Source organism: Coregonus clupeaformis, unplaced genomic scaffold (genome assembly GCF_020615455.1).
Source record: "Coregonus clupeaformis isolate EN_2021a unplaced genomic scaffold, ASM2061545v1 scaf2102, whole genome shotgun sequence".
Taxonomy (NCBI): domain Eukaryota; kingdom Metazoa; phylum Chordata; class Actinopteri; order Salmoniformes; family Salmonidae; genus Coregonus; species Coregonus clupeaformis.
The window spans coordinates 42,168-65,731 of NW_025535556.1; the positions used below are offsets into that span (position 1 = coordinate 42,168).

At 42.4% G+C, this 23,564-nt stretch overlaps 1 protein-coding gene and 1 long non-coding RNA gene across 2 annotated transcripts; both read left to right on the forward strand.

The window, feature by feature from the left end:
• Nucleotides 1-1,346: 1,346 nt before the first annotated feature.
• Nucleotides 1,347-13,843, forward strand: LOC123488261. The gene is made up of 2 exons (XM_045219157.1): nucleotides 1,347-1,512; nucleotides 12,376-13,843. The coding sequence occupies exon 2, from the start codon at nucleotides 12,434-12,436 to the stop codon at nucleotides 13,841-13,843; it is 1,410 nt and encodes a 469-aa protein (XP_045075092.1). The 5' UTR covers nucleotides 1,347-1,512; nucleotides 12,376-12,433.
• Nucleotides 13,844-16,857: 3,014 nt separating this feature from the next.
• Nucleotides 16,858-20,043, forward strand: LOC121540583. Its single transcript, XR_006659990.1, has 3 exons — nucleotides 16,858-17,098; nucleotides 19,030-19,092; nucleotides 19,299-20,043. It is a non-coding gene; the product is annotated as an uncharacterized LOC121540583 (long non-coding RNA).
• The last annotated feature ends 3,521 nt before the right edge of the window (nucleotides 20,044-23,564 follow it).

Here is a 23,564-nt window from a genome sequence, read left to right on the forward strand (position 1 = left end):
AGCGAGAGAGAAAAGGATACAAAGTAGTGGTCGGAGACATGGAGGGGAGTTGCAGTGAGATTAGTAGAAGAGCAACATCTAGTAAAGATGAAGTCAAGCGTATTGCCTGCCTTGTGAGTGGGGGGGGATGGTGAGAGGGTGAGGTCAAAAGAGGAGAGGAGTGGAAAGAAGGAGGCAGAGAGAAATGAGTCAAATGTAGACGTAGGGAGGTTGAAATCCCCCAAAACTGTGAAGGGTGAGCCATCCTCAGGAAAGGAACTTATCAAGGCGTCAAGCTCATTGATGAACTCTCCTAGGGAACCTGGAGGGCGATAGATGACAAGGATATTAAGCTTAAATGGGCTAGTGACTGTGACAGCGTGGAATTCAAATGAGGAGATAGACAGATGGGTTAGGGGAAAAATTGAGAATGACCACTTGGGAGAGATGAGGATTCCTGTGCCACCACCCCTCTGACCAGATGCTCTCGGGGTATGCGAGAACACATGGTCAGACGAGGAGAGAGCAGTAGGAGTAGCAGTGTTTTCAGTGGTAATCCATGTTTCCGTCAGCGCCAGGAAGTCGAGGGACTGGAGGGTAGCATAGGCTGGGATGAAGTCAGCCTTGTTGGCAGCAGAACGGCAGTTCCAGAGGCTGCCTGAGACCTGGATTAAACAGATGGGTATTCAGATAAGATTTACTTGGGTCCCAGCCCATGTGGGGGTGGAGGGAACGAGGCAGTAGATGAACAGGCTAAACAAGCACTTAGTAGTGGGGATGTTGATGTTGAAGTGTCAATGAGCAAGGCAGAGGCAAAAAGACTGATATATACAGTGATGGTGCAGAGATGGCAGGAGCAGTGGAATATAAATAATAAGGGAAGGCATTTATTTCAGGTACAGAGGAAAGTCAGGGAGGGGAGGACGGCAAGAAGGGACAGAAGAGAGGAGGCTATTTTTACAAGATTAAGGGTAGGACACAGCCAGTTGAATAAGACATTAAATGTGATAGGAAAGCATCCAACAGGAAAGTGTGATTATTGTCAGGAAACAGAGACCGTGGAGCATGTATTGCTACAGTGTGGGCAGTATCATAGGGAACGAGAGAGGATGAGATCTAGTATGAGGGAGAAGGGGATACAGGAAATTAGTTTAAAGAGTATATTGAGTAGAACTTCATTAGATATAGTCTCAAATATTTTGTTATCTTTTTTGAGAGCAACGCTGGCAGGTAGGATTTCGATTATCCGTGTCTCTGGCACATTCTCCAGTACAGTAGGTGGCGGTAAGGCACCATAACGTTGGATGCCAACCGCAGATAAACCCCACTGAAGAAGAAGAACAACAACAAGAACAACAAGAAGTGTTGTTTAATACAAACAGTTCCGCAACGTAGTAAACGTTCAAGCGAAATTAATGCACCTCAGAAAAAGTGACCGTAGCAAACGTTGTTGGCGTGGATGCTGAAGCTGGAGGCAAATTAGCAATTTGAGGATTACGGGTTTTAACGGACAATGTCTCTTTAGAATAATCTGTAAGTACCCTTTTTAAAATATAATTGTAGGTCTCTCTTACTAACATGAAGCACAGCTGGACAGCAGATAACTTCAGCCTACAGCTTGAGTTTTCTGACTAAAGCAAGGCAATTTTGTAAGGCAGTGTTTATTTGGCTGACAGAAAATGAGGAAAGTATTCATTATTTGACTAAATGATCCTGCCTGATATTGTGATTTTTAATATTTTTAGAATTCCAAAGCAACTCAGACTAGTGGCTTTATTTCACTTGATACCACGTGACACCGGGTGGTCCGGTGTAGCTGACTAAAATCAACTCCATCTTGAAGGAAGTTTTCTGATGAACTCCATCAACTGAGTTGAGCAGAGAACAGGCTTTGTGGAATTAATCTCCGAATAAATCGATTCGCCCAAGGTCAATACTTAAAAAACATGTAATTCTTAAACGCATACCTTGAATTAGTCAATTCGGCGCGAATTGAATCTCTGACGACAGACCTAGATCTCCAAATACTTATTGATCCTGTGCATTTTCGCTGAGTTGCCATCTTCGAGAAACAGAAATGAGCAAACAGTCAGTTGTATTTTATTAACTTTTATTGAAAAAGTAGTGATTTCAGCAAACAAAGAAAGGCATACAACTACAGAGGACAAACATAGGTACAAGGTAAGCCTTTCATAATTTACATTAAAGTAGGATATAGCCCTTGCGTGAATGATGTAGTCGTGCCCTTACAAAAAAGATTGCAGTTTTGAAACTGCAGTAGAAGTGCCTTAACTGCAGTCGACTTTGGACGCAGTGATTGCAGAATAACTGCAGTGTACTGCAGTTATACTGCACTCTAACTGCAGTTACACTGCAAAACGGTTGTTTTGGATGCAGTATTTGCGGGGTATTAAGGGCGGAGCTGAACACAAAGCCTGGGGCCTCATTTATCAACTGTGCTTACATTTCTTACGATATTCTGGCCTATGTGGAGATGTTAGTATATGTATGCGCCACAAATTATGGGGATTATGGGTAATTTTCCAGTACATATGTTATGAAATGATAAGGGCTAAACAGAATAAGCATGATTGACACATTGTAATCCAGATGCATGCCTGGATAGTAAATATAATCAACACACTATGTAATTATCCTTTAACGTATGTATGTACAGTGGGGAAAAAAAGTATTTAGTCAGCCACCAATTGTGCAAGTTCTCCCACTTAAAAAGATGAGAGAGGCCTGTAATTTTCATCATAGGTACACGTCAACTATGACAGACAAATTGAGGAAAAAAAATCCAGAAAATCCCATTGTAGGATTTTTAATGAATTTATTTGCAAATTATGGTGGAAAATAAGTATTTGGTCACCTACAAACAAGCAAGATTTCTGGCTCTCACAGACCTGTAACTTCTTCTTTCAGAGGCTCCTCTGTCCTCCACTCGTTACCTGTATTAATGGCACCTGTTTGAACTTGTTATCAGTGTAAAATACACCTGTCCACAACCTCAAACAGTCACACTCCAAACTTCACAATGGCCAAGACCAAAGAGCTGTCAAAGGACACCAAAAACAAAATTGTAGACCTGCACCAGGCTGGGAAGACTGAATCTGCAATAGGTAAGCAGCTTGGTTTGAAGAAATCAACTGTGGGAGCAATTATTAGGAAATGGAAGACATACAAGACCACTGATAATCTCCCTCGATCTGGGGCTCCACGCAAGATCTCACCCCGTGGGGTCAAAATGATCACAAGAACGGTGAGCAAAATCCCAGAACCACACGGGGGACCTAGTGAATGACCTGCAGAGAGCTGGGACCAAAGTAACAAAGCCAACCATCAGTAACACACTACGCCGCCAGGGACTCAAATCCTGCAGTGCGAGACGTGTCCCCCTGCTTAAGCCAGTACATGTCCAGGCCCGTCTGAAGTGCATTTGGATGATCCAGAAGAGGATTGGGAGAATGTCATATGGTCAGATGAAACCAAAATATAACTTTTTGGTAAAAACTCAACTCGTCATGTTTGGAGGACAAAGAATGCTGAGTTGCATCCAAAGAACACCATACCTACTGTGAAGCATGGGGTTGGAAACATCATGCTTTGGGGCTGTTTTTCTGCAAAGGGACCAGGACGACTGATCCGTGTAAAGGAAAGAATGAATGGGGCCATGTATCGTGAGATTTTGAGTGAAACCCTCCTTCCATCAGCAAGGGCATTGAAGATGAAACGTGGCTGGGTCTTTCAGCATGACAATGATCCCAAACACACCGCCCAGGCAACGAAGGAGTGGCTTCGTAAGAAGCATTTCAAGGTCCTGGAGTGGCCTAGCCAGTCTCCAGATCTCAACCCCATAGAAAATCTTTGGAGGGAGTTGAAAGTCTGTGTTGCCCAGCGACAGCCCCAAAACATCACTGCTCTAGAGGATATCTGCATGGAGGAATGGGCCAAAATACCAGCAACAGTGTGTGAAAACCTTGTGAAGACTTACAGAAAACATTTGACCTGTGTCATTGCCAACAAAGGGTATATAACAAAGTATTGATAAACTTTTGTTATTGACCAAATACTTATTTTCCACCATAATTTGCAAATAAATTCATTAAAAATCCTACAATGGGATTTTCTGGATTTTTTTTCCTCAATTTGTCTGTCATAGTTGACGTGTACCTATGATGAAAATTACAGGCCTCTCTGATCTTTTTAAGTGGGAGAACTTGCACAATTGGTGGCTGACTAAATACTTTTTTTCCCCACTGTATATTATTTTTTGGGCAAGTGTCCTGGTCACGCCACCAATAACTGTGATAAGAGGCAAAGGGGAGGGGAAACCCCTCCTAGAGAGAAATCAATTGGACTTTGGAAACCATAGTGGCATGGAACTAAAAGATGTCAACTATTTACATAAAGAGGTGTGACTATGTATGTTGTGTAAGGATGAAACTGTATAAAAGGAGAGCTCAGAGTTAGGATGGGCAGTTGCTCAATGGACCAGCTGGGCTTGTTACTTTGTATTCACAAGCTCCGGTGTCTGAGAGATATCTTTTGAGAAGTATTTCCACAACACTACCTGTAGTTCAGGGCTGTCTGGGGTCCCCGAGGAGAGGTTTGAAAACCACTGACCTACGACAGCTAACCTACGTTTATTAGATACGAGGGACTGATCTGATAACACAGCATGAATGACTCACTGAGTATGTTTACATGCACACTAATAATTTGATATTAAATTGACTTTGGTAGTAGGCAGATTATGCAATAGTTATAAATACCTTACTCTGATTATCTTAATCGGTGTAAGTTCAAAATTGAAGTAAGCGTACTCCGATTAAAACACCTGGTTTTCTGAGCAATCTTTCTAATTATTAAGACGTGAAAACTAGGGATATTAACTGTTAACCGTTAATCGGTTAGCTGCAAAAAATAAATTTGACTGGTCTATCGGTTAATTTGCATAATTTCTGTGGGATTAAATTTGCGCCTGTGTATTTCCGTTAGTCGTTAGCACAGCGTACAGAGCCTTGTTTGAGGAGTGGAATAGCCTACCACCTGTCAGACAGCGCGAGAGTAGCTCCTCAAAAAGCTTGTAGGCTACTGGAGTGAAACCTGCTTTTGTAATCCAAGTCATTGCGCAACAAATAACAATTAAAATTCAATCGGGTGTTAACTTTGGTGACCACGATAAAAAAAAATAGCTATTTTTATTTCTCAATCTCAGCACTTAAAGCGCGCCTCCCATTCGCCATTCGGATGCATAGGCTATAGCCTGCCTATCGTTGACTATCAGCGCGTCATCCAGGTAGAATCAGGAATTCCCCAGGGCAGCTGTCTAGGCCCCTTACTTTTTTCAATCTTTACTAGTGACATGCCACTGGCCTTGAGTAAAGTCAGTGTGGCTATGTATGCAGATGACTCAACACTATACATGCCAGCTACTACAGCGAGTGAAATCGCTGCAACACTTAACAAAGAGTTGCAGTTAGTTTCAGAATGGGTGACAAGGAATAAGTTAGTCCTAAGTATTTCAAAAACTAAAAACATTGTATTTGGGACAAATCATTCACTAAACCAGGGGTGTCAAACGTCCGGCCCGCGGGCCGGATCAGGCCCGCAAACGGGTTTAATCCGGCCCGCGAGATGATTAAAAAAAAAAATAATAATGTTGTAAAGTATAAAAATGAGCTGCAATAATTTTTCTATAAAATAAACTGCTGTTCCAATTGCGTCCACTGAATGGCGCAATAGCAATTGTGTTAAGGAAGCAAACTGTTTATAACGGGGCAGAGCAAGTAGGTCAAGCACGTGCAGCCAATGAGCTACTTTGTTTTGCCCGCGATATTTATTAAGGCTTCTACTTTTAACATTATGTGCTTTGGCACCCTCATTGCCCCAATATGTCTCTGTCAAAAAAGAGAAAAGTGGACGCAGAGTGTTCCATGAAAAATGGTCATCCTATTTATTCACGGAATTGAATGGGAAAGCTGTATGTTTGGTGTGTTCAGAGCATGTTGCAGTGCTGAAAGAATATAACCTTTGTCGCCACTATGTGAGTCTTCATGCCGACAAATATGACAACTTTCAAGGACAGCGGAGATGAGAGAAGGTGAATGAACTGTTGGCGGGTCTGAAGAAACAGCAGTCTGTGTTTACTCACAGCCGAGACATCAGTGACGCTGCAGTGAAAGCTAGCTACCTCGTTGCTAATGAAATCGCAGTGGCTTCAAAACCATTTAGTGAGGGTGAATTTGTAAAAACATGCATGATGAAGGCAGCGGAGATTGTGTGCCCTGAAAAGCGGCAGGCTTTTGCAAATATCAGCCTGACAAGAAACACAGTTGCAGACAGGATTTCCGATCTTTCAGTGGATTTGGACAGCCAGTTGAAGCAAAAAGTAAAGTCATTTATTGCGTTTTCGGTTGCAATTGATGAAAGCACGGACATTACAGATGTTGCACAACTGGCCATTTTCATCCGCGGAGTTGATGACACATTGACCGTCACCGAGGAGTTCGTGGAGTTGGTGCCGATGACAGATACAACGACAGCAGCTGATATTTTTACCGCACTCGTCGGCGCGCTGGACAGGGTCGGAGTGGACTGGTCCCGCGCTGTCAGCCTGGCTACAGATGGTGCGCCCTCAATGATCGGGAAAAAAGCAGGCGTTGTGACAAAGTTCAGAGAGAAAGTGCAATCTGCAAATGGAGGACGTGATTTTTGACTTTTCACTGTATTTTGCACCAGGAGGCTTTGTGTTGCAAGTCATTAAAGATGGATAACGTCATAAAGGTGGTCATCCAAACTGTTAATTTCATCCGATCCAGAAGCCTGAATCACCGTCAGTTTGACAGCCTTCTCAGAGAGAAAGACCACATCTATGGCCTGCCATACCACACTGAGGTAAGATGGTTAAGCCGCGGTGCTGTGCTGAGGCGTTTCTTTGATTTACGAGAAGAAATTGAACAGTTCATGGAAGAAAAGGGCAAACCAGTGTTAGAATTTCATTCCGCAGAATGGATGCAGGACCTTGCATTTATGGTGGATGTTACAGAGCACCTGAATAACTTGAACAAACAGCTGCAAGGGCGCAACAAAGTTGTCACGCAGTATTATGAGAGCATACGTTCTTTCAAGTTGAAGCTGTCATTGTGGGAGACGCAACTTGCCGGTGGTGATGCAGCTCACTTCCCTGTCTGAAAAATGTGTGCGCGACCCAACATGTGGCAGACATGAAGCGGTTCAAAGATAAAATAACGGGACTGTTACGGGAGTTTGAGCAATGCTTTCAGATTTATGTTTATATGTTTTTATGTGCTATTGTTTTTAATTGATTTTATTTTATTTGTATATTTAACCTATTCTTGACTCTGTGGTTCTTGCACTTGTTTTGGGAAACAGGATTTCATTATTTTTATCTACATTTCTGCCTGAGAAATGACACCCTGATATAGTTCTGTGATCTGTGAAACAGTTCTGTTAATCACTGAGGCATTGTGTGTTTGTGTGTTCTTTTTCTTTAGAATTTTCAAATAAACTTGACGTGTTTTATGATTAATAGTGATGTTGTGCTTGTACTATTTTGGACACACTGTCCTCAGGCTCCAGCTTTATGTTGTATGTTGATCGTATTAAAACAAAGAAAACAATCTGAAGTTGTTGTTTTTAAGTTATATATACCATGATTTTTCCGGTCCGGCCCACTTGGGAATAGATTTTCCTCCATGTGGCCCCTGAGCTAAAATGAGTTTGACACCCCTGCACTAAACCATAAACCTAAACTAAATCTTGTAATAAATAATGTGGAAACTGAGCAAGTTGAGGTGACTAAACTGCTTAGAATTTTTTGGCTCAGAACAGGGTAGCACGGCTGGCCCTTAAATGTACACAGAGAGCTAACATTATGTAAATCTCTCATGGCTCAAAGTGGAGGAGAGATTGACTTCATCATTACTTGTTTTTGTAAGAAGTGTTGACATGCTGAATGCACCGAGGTGCCAAGGCAGCAGCTAATGGGGTTCCTTAATAAATACACTGCTCAAAAAAATAAAGGGAACACTAAAATAACACATCCTAGATCTGAATGAATGAAATAATCTCATTAAATACTTTTTTCTTTACATAGTTGAATGTGCTGACAACAAAATCACACACAAATTATCAATGGAAATCAAATTTATCAACCCATGGAGGTCTGGATGTTTGGAGTAACCCTCAAAATTAAAGTGGAAAACCACACTACAGGCTGATCCAACTTTGATGTAATGTCCTTAAAACAAGTCAAAATGAGGCTCAGTAGTGTGTGTGGCCTCCACGTGCCTGTATGACCTCCCTACAACGCCTGGGCATGCTCCTGATGAGGTGGCGGATGGTCTCCTGAGGGATCTCCTCCCAGACCTGGACTAAAGCATCCGCCAACTCCTGGACAGTCTGTGGTGCAACGTGGCGTTGGTGGATGGAGCGAGACATGATGTCCCAGATGTGCTCAATTGGATTCAGGTCTGGGGAACGGGCGGGCCAGTCCATAGCATCAATGCCTTCCTCTTGCAGGAACTGCTGACACACTCCAGCCACATGAGGTCTAGCATTGTCTTGCATTAGGAGGAACCCAGGGCCAACCACACCAGCATATGGTCTCACAAGGTGTCTGAGGATCTCATCTCGGTACCTAATGGCAGTCAGGCTACCTCTGGCGAGCACATGGAGGCCCCCCCAAAGAAATGCCACGTCGGGCCCTCATACCACCCTCATGGAGTCTGCTTCTGACCGTTTGAGCAGACGCATGCACATTTGTGGCCTGCTGAAGGTCATTTTGCAGGGCTCTGGCAGTGCTCCTCCTGCTCCCCCTTGCACAAAGGCAGAGGTAGCAGTCCTGCTGCTGGGTTGTTGCCCTCCCACGGCCTCCTCCACGTCTCCTGATGTACTGGCCCGTCTCCTGGTAGCGCCTCCATGCTCTGGACACTACGCTGACAGACACAGCAAACCTTCTTGCCACAGCTCGCATTGATGTGCCATCCTGGATGAGCTGCACTACCTGAGCCACTTGTGTGGGTTGTAGACTCCGTCTCATGCTACCACTAGAGTGAAAGCACCGCCAGCATTCAAAAGTGACCAAAACATCAGCCAGGAAGCATAGGAACTGAGAAGTGGTCTGTGGTCACCACCTGCAAAACCAGTCCTTTATTGGGGGTGTCTTGCTAATTGCATATAATGTCCACCTGTTGTCTATTCCATTTGCACAACAGCATGTGAAATTTATTGTCAATCAGTGTTGCTTCCTAAGTGGACAGTTTGATTTCACAGAAGTGTGATTGACTTGGATTTACATTGTGTTGTTTAAGTGTTCCCTTTATTTTTTTGAGCAGTGTATAAATACCCACCACTTTGCAATGTGAGCTTGAGGCTGTATAATTGTTTGAAAGCTGAACATTTTACTTTATTTCAAATAATTAAGCATATCTTACCTTGCTTAAAACTAGCCTTGCGAAAATTCAGCCATAGAAATGTGGAGACAAATATTTGATAGACATTTTTCTCCTTTTCTATTGGTTTTCATATCAACTTTATTTCGGTGTCCAGAAGCCAAAGGCACAATCCTAGTCATAGTAGCAACCCATCATAGTAGTTGCTGTTTGATTACCCCTCTTTCTAAGTTTCTAACTGAGATTTTCATCTCTGTCACAAATGGAACCGCTCGCATTAAGTGCATTGTTAAAAACTGTGTTTTCCGTGCTAGAGGCGTTACTGCAGACCGGGTTCATTCCCGGGCTGTGCCACAACCAGCCGTGGCCGGAAGTCCCATAGGACGGTGCACAGTTGGCCCATCGTGCCCATCGTGCTGTGGCGGGCCGTGTGCCTGCATGCTGCCCCCGGTTGCCAGTTGAACTGTGTTTCCTCCGACACATTGGTGCGGATGGCTTCCGGGTGAAGCTGGCGGCTGTTAAGGAGCGCGGTTAGGCAGGTCATGTTTCGGAGGACGCGTGACTCCACCTTCACCTCTCCCGAGCCCGTTGGGGAGTTGCAGTGATGAGACAAGATCGAAATTGGGGAGAAAAAAGGGGTGTAAAATACAAAAGAAAGCTCTCATAGTATTTTCTGTTGGTCTCGTCATTTTACTGTTTGGAAAAAGTTTCCTGTTTGTTGACCGGTTAATAAGGGTCAGTTAGTCGGCAGCAAAATTGACAGAAATGTGCATCCCTAACGTAAACACCTTAATCTGCGTTCCAGCTGTGTATTTGATCTGCGCATGTGCTAGCACCAGCCAAGCAAGCCTCCCTCTTTAGCGTGAATGAAGTGTGTTTGGAACAACTGAATGTATGCGTCTTAGAAGTAGTTTTCACATACAAACTTTGTCTGAACTCAAATGCTTCCCAAAACTAACATTTAAGCTGTGCTAGAACGTTTATTTTGATTGCCGATTTTCTGCATTTTCAGAGTGCCATCAGGTAGCCTGATTTTCAGATGTCTTTGTAAACAGGATTATTAGAGACATCGTTCTTCTTGCAAAGCATGTATTGTTCTTCTTGCAAAGCATGTAAAAGTTTTCATCAAGCTATTATATTAATCTGACTATCCACAATAATCACACTTGTGTGCATGTAACCGCACTCACTGACTGATGGAAAACAATGGACTATGGTTGATGCTACTGGCCTATCATAGTGATAAATAGGGATGGGCATTTGACATAATTTCACTATTTCGATATCCCAAGTTCCAAAGAATGTATAATACTCTTGACCAATCAGAATGCCGCAAATGCACATGAGGTAAACATCGGACGGGCTCCTTTTCTCCTGTAGGTTTTTTTTTTTTTTTGCTAAGAGCAACAGTGAAAGATGGAACTGATTATGTTACAATAAGGTTCTGTTGTACATTTTTCTGGTAAGTGTATTGCATTGATCTGTGTCAGGTCTTGTGGAACCTCCGTTAGGTGTGCACCTGGGCTAAATGTGCAGCAATAGCTCAACGCACAGTAATAAAAACTACATTCAGAAGTTTTGTTAAATTAAGTATTTCAAATGTCATGGGGTGTCCTTGTACGTAACAATGTCACAAGTATAATTACATTTATAACATGTGGTCAGCCTTTCCTCTTTTTGTTTTCTATTGCAACTTAAGCAAGGAGGGAGGCCGACGACATCAGAGGGCACCATCAGATCAACTCCTTGAATGGCCTACTCCATGACGTTTTCACCCATAAAGGAGATTTATTTTTTGCGATTTCACTTGTTTTTGAGAAACTTACGCCAACCAGCTATTCACTTCCTCATCCTCGTTGTGCAGTACGGGGACAAAAAAACATGAACAAATGCTCCTATAAATCATGAACAAATGCTCCAAAAATACCCAAATATGTCACCTCCCTGACCAAGGCCCTTCTACCCCGATTGCTCAGTTTGGCCTGGCGGCCAGCTCTAGGAAGAGTCTTGGTGGTTCCAAACTTATTTTATTTTAAGAATGATGGAGGCCACTGTGTTCTTGGTGACCTTCAATGGTGTAGAAATATTTTGGTACCCTTCCCAAGATCTGTGCCTCGACACAATCCTGTCTCGGAGCTCTACAGACAATTCCTTCGACCTCATGGCTTGGTTTTTGCTCTGACATTGACTGTCAACTGTGGGACCTTTATATAGACAGGTGTGTGCCTTTGCTAATCATGTCCAATCAATTGAATTTACCACAGGTGGATTCCAATCAAGTTGTAGAAACGTCTCAAGGATGATCAATGGAAACAGCATGCACCTGAGCTCAATTTCTTAATACTTACAGTACCAGTCAAAAGTTTGGACACACCTAGTCATTCCAGGGTTTTTCTTTATTTTTTAAAACTATTTTCTACATTGTAGAATAATAGTGAAGACATCAAAACTATGAATTAACACATGGAATCATGTAGTAATCAAAAAACTGTTAAACAAATAAAATATATTTTATATTTGAGATTCTTCAAATTGCCACCCTTTGCCTTGATGACAGCTTTGCACACTCTTGGCATTCTCTCAACCAGCTTCATGAGGTAGTCACCTGGAATGCATTTCAATTAACAGGTGTGCCTTCTTAAAAGTTAAGACCTTAATGCGTTTGAGCCAATCAGTTGTGTTGTGACAAGGTAGGGGTGGTATACAGAAGATAGCCCTATTTGGTAAAAGACCATGTCCATATTATGGCAACAACATCTCAAATAAGCAAAGAGAAATTACAGTCCATTATTACTTTAAGGCATAAAGGTCAGTCAATCCGGAATATTTCAAGGGTGGCTATTTGAAGAATCTCAAATATAAAATATATTTTGATTTGTTTAACACTTTTTTGATTACCCTAGATTTTACCATTGGATACAAGCTAAATTTGTTACTGTGCATTTGTTGGGCTAATCCTGGTTTTTCATTTCAGAAAAGGTTACATTCTGCCATACCACAGGGCAGAAGGTGAGACTGAGAAGCCAAGGAGAATGCAGACCTCTACCTGGCCCCAAAGTGGACCGGATCAATCAATCACTGGACAATCCTCAAGTCCCCAAGTCACCAGTGGTCAGATGAGTGCGAATCCGAGCAGCTATTCTCATCAATATGGGCCGGTAAGACCAGCTGTGGCGTATACACAAGGTGGTCAATGCCTACCACACAGCAGTCAAGTAATCGGTGGAGGTTACTGGAGTGGACAGACCCAGAATCAACAGGCACCCACAAAAGAGCAGGACCTAATAGCCACTAGTCCCCTTTTGACATCACTCTTTACTAGCAATGCGGCTGCACAATCAACATGTGTTACATCACGAAGTGGAAACCATCACACCCTGCCCGGAAGGGTTAACGATGCATCTCAACCCACTTTCCAGCAGGGACATGGGTCTTTGGGTGTTAATAATAACAATCCACAGAGTTTGGTAAAGGATGGTCAGGGTGTAACCATTCACTGCCCCTCTGATATTAATGCACCACTGAATACAAATTGTATTTATCTCCAAAGCCCAGCAAGTGGCAGTCAGCAGCTGGTACTTGGCAGACAAGAGGGGGCCTCCAGTGGTACCTCTGCTGTTCTTGCAATGGGTAGGAGTCCCAATCATGTCAATCATCAATGGACTGTAGTGAGTGGACAAGATTCAAGTAGGATGGCAGTTCAAGCTCCTCATCAGGGGTATCCACAAACACCAAACTCTTTGCAAAGTGTACAGGAGACAAGTAGCGTGCCATCAAAACCATCTCCACTGTCTCCCACAGCATATATACAACTGTTGTATTTCATTCAAAATCAAAACAATAACGGCAGGACTGAGATGAACAGGGTTCAACATGGCGCACCTGTCCAAACTGGCCCATCAAACCAGAGTCAAATGTATCCCTGTCAACCTCTCACGGACAGCAACAATCGGGTCAATGTACCAAATGCTACAGTGGGGCAGTCAATGCCAATGCATAACATTAGCCAGAATCCTCAATACAATGTTATGCATAACCCTTCTCTTAATAATGTTCCAAGATATCGCCCTGCAGGCCTTACCATCCCACCACAACAGAACAGACTTGCGTCAAATTGTGCAAATATGAACAGTCAGGCAGGGGCCATTGAAAATAATGCACACCATGTCCCATATCCTAGGCCCCATATCAAAAGCATATCAACCCTACATTACAAGGCAGACGGCACCTATGTTCGGGTATCCAACACTGGACCATCTTCATCTGTGCCAAACAATAGTATACAGTCGTCAGTCCAGCACACCCGCTCCTCCGCTCCTCCACCATTCCCAGGCCAGCAATCCCATGGACCCGTGCTGAACAAGGACGGGACATGTGGTTGGGGCAGGAGCACATTCTCTGCAACACGCACCAAACCAAGGGTCAGCCCATACCCTACGTAACAAGCCAAAAAACACCTATGTTCTGATATCCAACACTGGACCATCTTCATCTGTGCCAAATCATGGTATGCAGTTTTCAGGCCAGCAAAACTGTGAGTGTGTGCCTCCGTCATACCCCATAAGACAGGGCTATTACGTAACGGTAACAGAGGACAAAAGTGGAAATGGATTTAGAGCAGAAAATGTTATTTTGATTGGAGATAAACCTAATGAAAGTGCTCTGGTCCTGCAAGGATCATCTGCAAGTAATGCCCCCTCTGTTCTTACGGTGCAGAAGGCCATCGCAGTTGTACAACCACTATCGAAGTGTATGCAGACAAACACACCTCTCAACGTGGCTGATAGAATTCCCTTGACTACCCAAGGTATATCGTTCTCAACTGGTGGTGAAAATGTGAGCGACCATAGGGAAGAATCATCACAAGCCCAAACAACCCTTACTGTATCTGCATCTTTGACAAATGAATCTGGACAAGAGGTCCCCAAGGTCAGACCAGAAGCTACATTAGAATCGAGCGCTGAAAAAACACCGACTCAGGATTCAGAAACGTCTGATGTTGAAATGGCCAAGACATATTCATGTTTTGAGTCTGAACGGTCACTATCAAACTGCTTACATGTAGAGAAAGTGGATTCTCAACCATTATCTAATTTGGAATGTCAAGCCACTCAGAGAAAAGAGTTAGCTGGCACAGAAATGAACACTCATGTGAATGTTCACCAATTGGAGTGAGGAAACAAATGAAAAAGTAGTTTCAGATGAGGACATTTTGAATTGTCCTCAGTTCCTGTAATCAAATGGACACTTGGTAAATTGAAGGAGTTGGTAGACACTGTGCAACATCCAAAATGCTCTGAGACACCGGTTGAAAGCAAACTACTAAACCTCTATTGGGATGGAGATGGGCAGAAGCTTATGTATGCTGCAAGATCTGATATTTTACAGAATATAATGCGAGAGGTTCGATCTGTGTGTGGCAAAGATATGGCATCACAGTCTGTCATCTTTTCACAAGTCAGGTGCAAAAACTGGGCTCAAGTTGAAGAGAAATGTGTCATTCTTAAACATGATTCTGTTTACCCCGAGGTCCCGGGGCAAGAGTCCTCATGGTTGAACACCAATAAGCAGCTTGATGACATAGACAGGAGTTTGGATTCCCTTGGTCACTAAGGTATGACCAACAGACTCTTCAAAGAGGAGATGAACAACCAAAACTGATTTGTACTGAAGATGAAAAATCTGCAGACTCTGCCAGTGACATGCAGACTGAGGTGATTCAGACGGAGAGACCAGCACCCTCTGATCCTAAAGAAATTCAAGGGTCAAGTTTGGTACACAGCTCTACACAGCCCCCCTCACCGGTTAAGAGAGAAAGTGAAAGCATAATTATTTGTGACCCATTTTCCTCCCTGGAGATCAACGGCTGCCACCAGAAGAGGCTATGCGGTTTTTCAATGACCAGCTACTGCAAGACAAAGTAGGAGAAGACCAGCTGGAATTGCCAATGGATGTGGAGCTGAATGAGTTGAAAGATTACTCAGTGGAGGATAAATCATCTGAGGAATAGATGTGAAGTTGACGAGGTAAAATTTGAAAAGGAAGGGGATGTCCAATCAGATGATTACTGTTGCCTCTCACGTTGGAAGGCAGTGTTCAGTGGGTCCACCAATTCTTCATCCTGCAAATGCCAGTACAAGACTGAATTGGGTTCGGCAAAGGCCACTGTGAATGTGAAGGCGTTTGTCGAGGGAACTTTGGCTGTTGAACCGAGCACAACAAATGCAGGACAAAGGGAAAGCCTGCATTTGTGTAAATCAAATGGCACAGCAGAAGGAAAGAGGGAAGGGAATCCTGGTAAAAATGGGAATCCCCAATCATGGAAATCTACAGGCATTGAATGCCAAACTATTGTCTTGTGTGATAGTGAATCTGAGACTGATCGCCCATACACTAATGGGGCGAAGAGCTTGCCTTTGTCAAAACCCCCCATCACTGCGCCTGCCCATCAACTGCCCAAACATTGTTGAAGTTAAAATTGAAGATGTCTTCTCGAGCTATGAAGACTTTCTTAAAGTGTCCACCCCAATGTCCGAGGTAGTGTTGGACAATGTACAGCCACAACAGAAAGAAATGGAATGTGTACAAGCACTTAGTGTCACTTTGGAAGAAAGGAACCCTAGGGGTAGTGAAGTCATTCCTACAGTTACCATTCCTACTTCTAATCTGCTACCCCAACCAGCAGAGAAAATCAGTTTCCTAACATCACTCCCCTTGGCACAAAGATGTCACAAGCATCTATCTTCTAAAAGAAATCATAGCTGCAAGGTTAAACAAAAAGGGGTTGGACACAAGAGATGTGTTGAAGGTCCTCATTCAAAATTATCTGTCCCAAGAAAGCGAAAGAAAATGAGGGAAGGTTTGGTTCCCTTCTTTCAACTTGTTCCTGAGGTCAACTTGACTGACACAGATGATGATGATGATGATTTCGAGCCCCCCAATACAAGTACTTCTAAATCTTTGCAGCCTTTTGAAGGTCGCTCTTCTTCCAATCTCCAGAAGCCAGCAGAACCTGGAATTAGGACCAAGATTTCGAGGGTCAGCATAGTAACTCTGGCCTTGTTTGGTTCCTCGCACCAGAGGACAAATGGGACTGTAGCAACTGGCCAACACAAGGACCATAATTCTTCTCGACCCAGACCTTTTGCAGACAAAGCTCCAGCACCTCCTATAACCCTCAGTGTGAATGTCAAGTCCGAGACCAGCCCTCCAGTGGAAAGCCCAGTCAGACAACGGATCTTCAACGAGTGGGAGAACAGTTTTGTGCCGACAAAGAAGACAAAGTCCAGAGGCAGAGCATCAAGACTACGAAACCGAAGAGGCTTTGCTCCAAATATTGTTTGTGCTGAAGTTGCTCAAAAATACTGTTGCCTCCACCAACACAGATGGTAGTGCATTATCCTCTGAAAGACGAGCCACACCAGAAAGAACCGCAAGGGCCAAGCAGACTTTTTCGGCACATTGAAAGAGAGAGAATCTTAAATGGCCTGAAACTCAGACTGAAGAAATCTAAGATTGAGGCAGTGCCATCCAGCAAACCTGATGCAGTGGAAAAAGTACAAATAAGATCAGGAACCCTGCTCTTTTGCCTCTTGAGGAGAACAGTGTTCTGAGGTTCAGTGTGCTGCCAGAGTCGTTCAACTTCAATGATGGGCAAGAACCCATGGACACTCGGACACAGATGGGTTCAATGAAGGGTAAGTAATAGCAAAACAGATATCCTTGCTCTGTCTTACTTAGGGCTGGGCGGTATAGCATATTTTACTGTATACCAGTATTGATGCAAGGACCGGTTTGGGTTTGAACTTTACCTTCTATAACTGTATTTCAGTGTTTGGTTTGTTAAATGTGATATGCAACTCTGGCGCGTGTCACAATAAATCATGTTAGCCACTAATGCTAATCGCTAATTATCTGGCTAACTAGCTATCCAAATATAATCAGAGTCGGCGCAAATGTAGCTAGCCAATATACAGCCTGATACCATTGCTGATGTAGGCCTACATCAGTATGTTTCTAAATCGGAGAGGAATCGACTGGCTGTTTGTTTAGCAATACAACCGATCCGTGCGCAACTATGTAGCAAAAAAGTTGTTTAGTTGTTGACATGTAAACTATATTTCTTCAATGTTTATTGAAAATATAAGTGCTCATTGTGCAAATGCATTTGTCTCTCAAATACATTGTTACAGTTGTTGGTTAGCTTGCTAGCTAATTTTAGCCATATTAGCATTGACATGAAATCAGTCAAAACAACTAGCTGAAACAAGTCACTTACGATTCCCCACATGACAGTTTCTTGTATTGTTGGTATTTATCTGGCTATCCAGAATCACAACAACTCACGGACTTCTGTCCCATTTGAAGCGTGCAGATCATTTTCGTGACATTTTCAGCTAACCCATCTTTAGGTGAAGCATGGGGGGTGGAAACATCATGCTTTGGGGCTGTTTTTCTGCAAAGGGACCAGGACGACTGATCCGTGTAAAGGAAAGAATGAATGGGGCCATGTATCATGTGATTTTGAGTGAAAACCTCCTTCCATCAGCAAGGGCATTGAAGATGAAACGTGGCTGGGTCTTTCAGCATGACAATGATCCCAAACACACCACGCCGGGAACGAAGGAGTGGCTTCGTAAGAAGCATTTCAAGGTCCTGGAATGGCCTAGCCAGTCTCCAGATCTCAACCCCATAGAAAATCTTTGGAGGAAGTTGAAAGTCCGTGTTTCAGCCACGACAGCCCCAAAACATCACTGCTCTAGAGGAGATCTGCATGGGCCAAAATACCAGCAACAGTGTGTGAAAACCTTGTGAAGACTTACAGAAAACGTTTGACCTGTGTCATTGCCAACAAAGGGTATATAACAAAGTATTGAGAAACTTTTGTTATTGACCAAATACTTATTTTCCACCATAATTTGCAAATAAATTCATAAAAAATCCTACAATGTGATTTTCTGGATTTTTTTCCCTCATTTTGTCTGTCATAGTTGACGTGTACCTATGATGAAAATTACAGGCCTCTCTCATCTTTTTAAGTGGGAGAACTTGCACAATTGGTGGCTGACTAAATACTTTTTTTCCCCACTGTAAGAGAATACACACAAAATGTAACAATTGTATAGGGTCCCCTAGGAAACACTGACCAACACTCTGGCTCCTGTCCTGTCAAAATAATTCCTCCCTGGCTTATTAATTTGTTGTCATGTCAAATAACAATGTGTTAAAGTAATGCCCACTATATACCAACTATTGAATTACAGTAATCATGATGTTTCCATGATTTCAACAGTTCACCAATAAACTACTGTAGGCCCAGATTTCTTTGCCCATATCTATCATGCAGCCCTACGTTATTGAAGTTGGAATGAACAGTATAAAACAATTAATGTAGAATGCCACATTGAAATCAATTAATGTGTTGCCACCCTAGGGTCCTGAATATTTAGAACTTGTATTATTCAAAAACATAAAATACGGTCATACCATAAATTTGAACAATATTGTGATACGATATTTGAGCCATATTGCCCAGCCCTAGTCTTACTCCAATTATGGTTACTCCAATAACAGTTACCTGTAATAAGACATTTATCCCTTTTCACAATGAAACACTTTTTCCCATAAGAAATGGCTGGTCCTGTTGCTGCAACGACTGAGAGTCCTAAAACAATAGTCCAGAAATCCCAAGGTAATAGCGCATGCTATCTATTCAACCATATGTGGAAAATGAATGTATTGTGGCTTCCTATATTGCACGTCATTTGTATGTAAAGTGTTTTTTGTATCTGGAATGTGTTTTTGTATCTATGCCATTCCAAAATGTGAGGATGTCTGTTTTTTTTGTTTTTATTTATTGTTAAATGTATTGTAACAAATTAACTATTACACTCCCAGTAGGTTCATGGTCTGCTGGCCCTCAGAAGAGATATTGTCCTCTCACCTCTTCGACCACTAAAGTCCCCAAGTCTTCCTCCACCGCCTTCCAGGAGTTTCAGAGGAAATTCCAGCAGCTATCCCAAGACTAGTTTGTATTCCCTCCTGTTATGAAATGGAGGAGTGGAGTGAGGATTGTTGACAATCTGATTCTTGTAACACGTTTCCCATGGAAATATAGGCTGTGTACAATTTCTGTTTTTTGTTTATGATTACCTTTTTTATAACAAAAAATGCAGAAATGCAGAAATTGACCTTATTGTGGTAAGGTTGGGCAGTTCATAATACAGTTATTTATCGTAGTTATCATTTTATATTCTTAAATGACTTAGCCAATATATCTGACAGTATCCTCTACCTCAGGCCTGACGGGTAACATTGCGAGACTTTGTCATTAAAAAACATGAACTAAAGTTTTGTGGGCCATTGGGTGGCAATTTATTTTATTTTATTTTTTAAGTTTGGGGTAAACTGTATTTTATGCAAACCTCATGTTTACTGTTTGAATGTTTCACAGAATGTGAACTATGACAAATTCACTGCAGTTTGTTTGAATTTGTAGGCTACATAATTTCATCTCTTGACTCTTACTTTCTACAATCTCATACCTTTTCAATGGTTACATTATCAATAGTTATTTTGCTGGAGTTTAAATCGATTCCTTTTGTTGCCACAGGATGAGCAGTACTGTACAGTTCAAGATACTGAGCCAGCTTAAACAAAGTTGCATTGCAGTAGTTAGACCTTTGTATTCTGGTTCTGTATTTCAGTATATAAGCTTTTATAGTTCTTCGTAGTTATAGATTCAAATTTGACGCTATACGTATGACGGAAAAAAACAATCAACACTGACAGGAAACGTGTGTGATTAGTAACCACACCTGGTGCATTACCGTATACTTGTAACCTATTTTTTTAACCTAGTGTTATTTCTTTAATATGTTGGTTTATTTTGTTATTTGTTTCTAAATAAATATTTTACGTACTTAAATTGATATTCATGTCTAGAGCATCCTTCTTGTATATTCTTGTTGATTTTAGAGGGTACTTGCAGGCTGGGTACATTCTGTTGCCGCAGCCAAACGTGTCTGTTGGTTAGGTGTGAATGCTAATCCAGAGCAATTAGCACTAGTCTGTGACACTGTTGGGCATCAGTTGGTTAGGCTCCCAGGGCTGTTCTGGAATACAAACAAAAGTTGTTCTCACAGGAGACCCTTTGAATTCTTAGGATGTTTTTTGATGGCCTCTTTAACAACACTTTATTTTACACCTCCACCTTTGTTCAGACACTCAGAACGTGGAGGTTGTTGCAGAATGTCCAGAACGCTTATGTTTCTAGCTTCAACAATGCAGCAATATCTAGCAATACAATAACACACACATAATCTCTTGTTCTTTTTAACTTTTGGATTAAGATTTATCAGAAGCGCAAGGTCAGAACGAGCAAGGTCAGAGTCCAGAATATAAATAAATATACAGTTTATGTATGTGAATGGTGTGTGTATAGACAGTATATTAATAGAAAATGTGTGTACAGCTGTATTTCTACAGCATGAGCCAGAATACAGTATATAATTTACATAAAGTGGGTAGAACAGTATGTAGTGGACATTTTAGTGTCCTCTGTGTCTCTGCAAATGCGTGACTACATGTAGCGTGTTGTTTCCAATTTGTTAGTCGTTCTGGATAAGAGCGTCTGCTAAATGACGTAAATGTAATGTAAATGTTTCCTGATTGTGCTAGGATGTTCTGTGACTTTGCTCTCAGGGAGGGAACTGATAGAAGAAGAATGGAACACATTGTTACTTTGGCCCAACTGTTGTGGATAATTATCACTATACTTGTTAAAAATCAAAAGTTCTTCCAGAGTTTTTGTAGAATCAAGATAGACCTTTATTGACACGAAGTAACAAAAGCCGAGATGGTCTGCAGAACACCTGTTTTCCCTGACTCGGAGGTCTCCTTTTATACAGAAACAAATGCATAGTCATGCTTATACAACATACAGTGAGGGAAAAAAGTAGTTGATCCCCTGCTGATTTTGTACGTTTGATTTTGTACGTCTGGCTAGGCCACTCCAGGACCTTAATATGCTCTTCTTGAGCCACTCCTTTGTTGCCTTGGCCGTGTGTTTTGGGTCATTGTCATGCTGGAATACCCATCCACGACCCATTTTCAATGCCCTGGCTGAGGGAAGGAGGTTCTCACCCAAGATTTGACGGTTCATGGCCCTGTCCATCATCCCTTTGATGCGGTGAAGTTGTCCTGTCCCCTTAGCAGAAAAACACCCCCAAAGCATAATGTTTCCACCTCCATGTTTGACGGTGGGGGGTGGTGTTCTTGGGGTTATAAGCAGCATTCCTCCTCCTCCAAACACGGTGAGTTGAGTTGATGCCAAAGAGCTCCATATTGGTCTCATCTGACGACAACACTTTCAACCAGTTCTCCTCTGAATCATTCAGATGTTCATTGGGCAAACTTGAGACTGGCCTGTATATGTGCTTTCTTGAGCAGGGGACCTTTGCGGGCGCTGCAGGATTTTAGTCCTTCACGGCGTAGTGTGTTACCAATTGTTTTCTTGGTGACTATGGACCCAGCTGCCTTGAGATCATCGACAAGACCCTCCCGTGTAGTTCTGGGCTGATGCCTCACCGTTCTGATGATCATTGCACTCCACGAGGTGAGATCTTGCATGGAGCCCCAGGCCGAGGGAGATTGACAGTCCTTTTGTGTTTCTTCCATTTGTGAATAATCGCACCAACTGTTGTCACCTTCTTACCAAGCTGCTTGGCGATGGTCTTGTAGCCCATTCCAGCCTTGTGCCGGTCTACAATCTTGTCCCTGACGTCCTTGGAGAGCTCTTTGGTCTTGGCCATGGTGGGGAGTTTGGAATCTGATTGATTGATTGCTTCTGTGGACAGGTGTCTTTTATACAGGTAACAAGCTGAGATTAGGAGCACTCCCTTTAAGTATGCTCCTAATCTCAGCTCGTTACCTATATGAAAGACACCTGGGAGCCAGAAATCTTTCTGATTGAGAGGAGGTCAAATACTTATTTCCCTCATTAAAATGCAAATCAATTTATAAAATTTTTGACATGTGTTTTTCTGGATTTTGTTGTTGTTATTCTGTCTCTCACTGTTCAAATAAACCTACCATTAAAATTATAGACTGATCATTTCTTTGTCAGTGGGCAAACGTACAAAATCAGCAGGGGATCAAATACTTTTTTCCCTCACTGTACATAGTTACTCCTCTCTATGTGAATGGTGAATGAATAACATATTTCATTGTCACATGTTATTTACTTACAAGGGCTACGTGAGTGTCTCTAAATGTGGCCTCTGTCACTTATCTCATTATATTGGTGGCGTGACTCAAGAAATTATATACATACAGTGGGGGAAAAAAGTATTTAGTCAGCCACCAATTGTGCAAGTTCTCCCCCTTAAAAAGATGAGAGAGGCCTGTAATTTTCATCATAGGTACACGTCAACTATGACAGACAAATTGAGAAAAAAATTCCAGAAAATCACTTTGTAGGATTTTTAATGAATTTATTTGCAAATTATGGTGGAAAATAAGTATTTGGTCACCTACAAACAAGCAAGATTTTTGGCTCTCACAGACCTGTAACTTCTTCTTTAATAGGCTCCTCTGTCCTCCACTCGGTACCTGTATTAATGGCACCTGTTTGAACTTGTTATCAGTATAAAAGACACCAGTCCACAACCTCAAACAGTCACACTCAAACTCCACTATGGCCAAGACCAAAAAGCTGTCAAAGGACAACAGAAATAAAATTGTAGACTTGCACCAGGCTGGGAAGACTGAATCTGCAATGGGTAAGCAGCTTGGTTTGAAGAAATGAACAGTGGGAGCAATTGTTAGGAAATGGAAGACATACAAGACCACTGATAATCTCCCTCGATCTGGGGCTCCACGCAAGATCCCAGAACCACACGGGGGACCTAGTGAATGACCTGCAGAGAGCTAGGACCAAAGTAACAAAGCCTACCATCAGTAACACACTACGCACCAGGGACTCAAATCCTGCAGTGCCAGACGTGTCCCCCTGCTTAAGCCAGTACATGTCCAAACCCGTCTGAAGTTTGCTAGAGTGCATTTGGATGATCCAGAAGGGGATTGGGAGAATGTCATATGGTCAGATGAAACCAAAACTTTTTGGTAAAAACTCAACTCGTCATGTTTGGAGGACAAAGAATG